At 38.1% G+C, this 5,386-nt stretch overlaps 1 protein-coding gene across 1 annotated transcript in view; it reads right to left on the bottom strand.

The window, feature by feature from the left end:
• Positions 1–321, bottom strand: part of LRRC4C (leucine rich repeat containing 4C) — a 2,478-nt gene extending 2,157 nt beyond the window's left edge. The window contains exon 1 of the mRNA XM_009895586.1: positions 2–321. Coding sequence (XP_009893888.1) covers positions 2–321 — 320 coding nt within the window. The remainder of the gene's footprint in view (position 1) is intronic.
• Positions 322–5,386: the final 5,065 nt, after the last annotated feature.

Raw genomic sequence — 5,386 nt, 5'->3', positions numbered from 1 at the left:
GAGCTGCAGGATTTCTAGGTGCCTCAGATGTTTGAAGCTATTAACTTTAATGATTTGGATCTGGTTCTCATGGAGATTGAGTAATCGGGTGTTGGTGGAGATGCCGTCTGGCACGTCCCTCAGATTTTTCCGTACACAAATCACTTTACTGAACTGGTTGCTGCAGGAGCAGACAGAAGGGCAAGTTTGAGCCCTCACTAGACCAGCCACCACAAGAAGCTGAAGAGCCAACAGCACCACAAGCAGGGGGTCAAATAGGGCCCTGTTAAACCTAGGACCTATCATTATCTGCTGTGGATGTAAGGTCATCTTGTTCAACATTCATAATTTATTTGGTGTTGGTCCTTCTGGAGTTTGAATAGCCTGAAAGAAAGAAAGAGGGGAGATGGAGAACATTAAAATAATCTCAAATGTTTAAGTGTACTCTCTAAACAAAATCTTCTCAAGTCCTTTCAGTCAACTCTACCAATTTAATGAAACTCTGTAGCGAGAACAGCTATTGAAATTCTAATATTTTTTTTTCTTGTACAGCTATGTATGTCAGCTGTAATTGGCAAAGAGATAAGAAAAAGCCAGACACTAGCTTTTCCTGCTCATTCCAATGTATAATGCATGTAGCTGGATGGCAGGTAACAAGTTCAACCACAGTGGATACCTAAAAGAAATGTTCTAACTCAGGAGGAGAGTTGAAAGAAGTGACAAGGGCCTCAAAAGGCAAAATGAGTAAGATAAGAATCATCAGAATATTCAAGGTGTTAACCTTCTTGACACATTATAAGACAAGACAACAGATAATATGAAGAGCAAGTGGAGACTTCTGCTTTGTATGGGTGAAAATCTTTGTCTAACAAACATGATTCCTGCACCAGAGTTTAACTAGAAGTAAAGCCTTTAATTCTGAATGTAGCAGGTCATGCAAATGTCAGCACAAGATCTTGACTATTTCAAATGAAAAAAATAAAATAAAAAAAAACAAACATGCTGAGCATCAATTCTTCCCTACCGTTAAACAGCATTATCCAATTTCATGATATTTCCTCCTCAATTATTTTGTTTGGCACCAGCAGCAGAGAAAGACTCATTAGTAAATGTGTGCTGAACACAGAAATAAGAATAGCCATTTAAATGCTGAAAAATATCTCTGTGGCTTCAGGGCTGGCAGTTTCATAGGCACCTCTAAAAAATGCTACAGATCTTACTGTAAGGGGAAAAAAGTCCTTTACACTACAAATGATCATTACCGTTTTAAGAATTTCAGAACTAATTCATTTGTGGTAGTTCTTAAAGCCCCCAGCCCTCAGTTCATTTTCAATCTGCTGCTCAGTGCAAGGTCCCTCTGCTGTAGAGATTAATGAAATTTCCTATAATTCAGCCAAAAGTGAAGTCTTATAAATTACAGCAAGCTTAAAGCATACTTATAACCTACAGCACCCAGATACATAATACATGTATTCAGTAAAACAAAATACTATAAGGCGATGGTTTTCCACTCCAGGCTCTGAATTGCTTCATTTTGTGTAAAAATAAGCTATCTTTCTTTAAAGAAAAATGCAGGAAAAAATATATTAACTTGCATCTCATAGCAATTCATTTAATGAAAGACTTTTTTTTTCTAATTATATATTCAGATAATGTGTTTTTGAGAATTCATTTCTGCATTTTTAAAAACTTGTTATAATGATTCAGAGCTAGCAAGTGTTCTCATCTCACTTTTAATAATTTACTGCAGAGAAAGCCAATATAATGGTTAAAAACCTGTGAATGGGAATTGGAAAGTCTGAGCTGTATCTGTTTGTTTGATCTGCTCTGTAAGTGCTATTTATAAAACACCATTCTTGTTATGAAAGATTCATGAAACTAATGTGTTTTGCAACCTTGAGCAAGTCACTCGGCTTCTCTCTCTGTGGCTTACACTTCTGTCATATGACTCTGGAGAACCCTTGCGGCTGTAGTGTTAGATGTTGCTGCTCCCACCTCTCCATCGCTTCCCTCTGCCAACAACTGTACTTCTGAACATCATCTTCATGGGTATAAGATAATGTTCTGGAATAGATGGGGGTGGCTGCTGTACACACCTTCCCTTTTACTGCAGGCTTACAAGGTCGATTATCTCTTCAGAGGTGATGAACATAACATATGGAGAAACGCTCTCAAACTAATCTCTAAAATTCAAGTTCGCTTACCTCAAAAATCTAGCTGTAGTAAAACTATCTGCAAAAAGGGGGTGAAAAGGACCTGGGTCCCATCTTTCTTACCCTGTCATGAAGAAGAATCTGTCCATTGTGGTCAAAAGAATTATATCAATGCATCTAATATCAATTTCAGGGTCCTTAGTTAAGATCTGTGATCCACGAATTTAGCTGTTGAGGAGTAATTCACCATCTTCTGTCACAGTTAATATGACAGCATTAGCATTTTTTTTTGTCACTATTTGTTGGGTTTTTTTATTCAGTAGATTTGTGTTTTCTTTCCTTTCTCATTTTTTTTTAAATTCTTCTAAAACTTAACACCTAAGGACTTGGACTGAATAATGAATTCCATTAACAAGTAATAAAACAGGCACAGAAAGACACCAAACCAATTATTTTACCATTGCACTGGTGCAACATTATTGTCTTCATTGGAACCGAGATGAGAACTCAGCCCGCCATGTCTACCTTCAGAGCTGCCAGTTACCCTTGTACGGCTGGTATGGTATGTGTGACTTATAGAGATACAGAAATCTTCTGTGTTCTATCTCAGACCCATTCACTATTAAAGGCCAGCTTTGCAAGATGCCATATGTTTTCTCTACTTTTCTTTTTGCTACTTTCTGCTCTCATGCCTGTATCCTGGCTACCCTGAAGGACCAGGAAATCTATGGGATTTGTAGAAAAAGAAAGTATAGGAAAAATGAGAAAGGTCGTGAGAGAGCAAGTGCCTCCAACACAGAATCATAGAACAGTTTATGTTGGAAGGGACCTTGAAGATCATTGAGTTCCAACCCCCCTGCCATAGGCAGGGACATCTCCCACTAAACTGGACTGCTCAAAGCCCCATCCAGCCTGGCCTTGAACACCTCCAGGGATGGAGCTTCCACAACTTCTCTGGGCAACCTATTCTAGTACCTTACCACCCTCAGAGTGAAAAATTTGTTCCTAATATCCAATCTAAATCTACCCTCTTCCTGTTTAAAGCCATTCCCCCTCGTCCTATCACTACATGCCCTAGTAAAAAGTCCCTCCCCAGCTTTCCTGTAGGCCCCCGTTAGGTACTGGAAGAACACCAGTCAGTGTATGTAAAAACTCCCTTCAATTGCTTCTTTGCCAGCCTCCATCAAGCTGATCATGCCAAAACATGCTGCAAGCACTCCGAGGTACTTCCCTCCTGTTCCAACTTGTTTTGCCTGGTGGTACCTCCCACATTCCCTTCACTGACTCCTTTATCCAGCAAACATTCCGTTTCCATCACTACACATGTGCTCCATGGATTTAAAAAAAAAAAAAAAAAAAAGGATTAAAACATTTTATTTGAATACAGTACTTCATTATAGCAAATAAATTATCCTGTTATGAGACCAAAACTGTTCAACCCAAACCAAAGTGTTTCCATGTCTCAGTTGCAAAAGGATTCTTAAAAGAAATGCTTTTGTTTTATCTTCTTAAAATAAACTCCCTATATTCCTCCCATTTTTGGTTATTGACTGAAACAATTAATCAGTCACATAGAACAGCTCTTTTCTTGTGCTGAAGGCCAAAAATACCCGTGGCTTCTATATTTACCTTTTCCCCAGTCCTGTGCTAGGGATGTCTCAATCAAACATATGCCTCAGAACTACGATCAATCAAATACCCTCAGGGAATCCTGCAACCCTCAGGTTTCCGCAAAATTGAAATGTGTGTATGTTTCAAAGCTTGGTCACTGACTACTTATTAGCTACTCTGAATGTATAATTTTGAAGACAGGATCACCATATTTGAGGTGTGAATGTAAAGTTCTAGATATGTTTTCATACGTGTTGGTGTGTTCGATTTTTCTGTGTCAGAGCTGTATCTTCTTTATTATATAAGTACAGAAGACCTATATTGCCATTCCTCTGGAATGTTTTCTGGGAGGTAGTGAGGGCAAATCTTAGCTTTTGTAGCTACCATTTGATTTAACTGGTTTTATTTACATTACTAAACTTTTGTCCCTCTTCTTTCATAATACAGGAAGTAAAATACAGTATTTAGCATAAGACCACACTAACTGGGCTTGATGCTGCTAAAGTACAGGGGAGCTGATGGTTCAAAAAAGCCACCATGACCAGCAGAAAATACGCCAGGCAATGCCTTGCAAGTCCTCACTTCAACTAGTGAGCTTTGTGTGAGGCTAACATACTGCAGTGAGATTCACAGTGGCAGTAGGAATGTGTTAAAAAGTTCCTTTCTGCTATACTGGTGGTTTTCCACAGCTCAGAGCTTAAGTATTCGGGAAGTCTTGCTGCAGTCATTTCACATCAGGGTAAATTTAAATCATAAGTACCCTGGAAATATCTCGGAAAAAAATCAGCTAGCACAAAAACACAGTGGAAAATTCATTTAAAGTCCTGAAGAACGTTATGGAAATATTTTAATGGGCTTTTCATAAAGACCCATCTGGAACTCTGCACTAGAGTAATTTGCTCTTCAATATCTGACTATTATGCTCAAGACACATGAAGGTTTAGCTTTACAAATCCACACATGGAAAACAGACCATCAACCAGCTTCTTTAGTCTTTGTTGGCAGCTCTTTGTCTTCTAAGCCATTTTTTTCCCCCTTGATTTTTCTAGTACCAAAATATCGACTCTATGGTCAATTCAATAACACTAGTGCCCTCTGCTGTATAGATTTAAAATGCAATTTAAAATGCTAAGAATATCCTTACTGCACAGTAAGTTCCCCAGACACTGTACAATTATTAAATGTGTTTCCAAACATAACCTTAAGTCTGTCTGTAGCATTGCTCTAATTACCAAAGCATATATCATCTGTCATTTTAGTACAGCAATGTATATTCTCTTTATGGCCATGGAGACGTACACATACATATACATATACATATACGGATATGGATAGTTATTTGTTTTGTTTTCTATTTCCACAGAACTCAAAAAATCTTTTTTCAAATTGACATTTGATATGCATGATCTCCTCTATAGCTTATCTGGTACTTAGCATTGATGTATGACAGTGATGACACATTTTCCTTTAAGTGAAAAGCATTGCCCTCTTAAAATTGAATGCAGAAGATGAAGCAAGGAATGACAAAGCTAATCTACCTCTGCAGATATGTACAGTGCAGCTTTCCTTACAGACAGCTTGAAGGATGCAGTAGTTATGTTATTGAAAGGTAACTTTGCCAAATGTGTACACAGAGATGCCAT

Source organism: Charadrius vociferus, unplaced genomic scaffold, assembly GCF_000708025.1.
Source record: "Charadrius vociferus isolate BGI_N301 unplaced genomic scaffold, ASM70802v2 scaffold71, whole genome shotgun sequence".
Taxonomy (NCBI): domain Eukaryota; kingdom Metazoa; phylum Chordata; class Aves; order Charadriiformes; family Charadriidae; genus Charadrius; species Charadrius vociferus.
The sequence above is the reverse complement of the archived record's forward strand: the minus strand, read 5'-3'. Positions and strand labels throughout refer to the sequence as shown.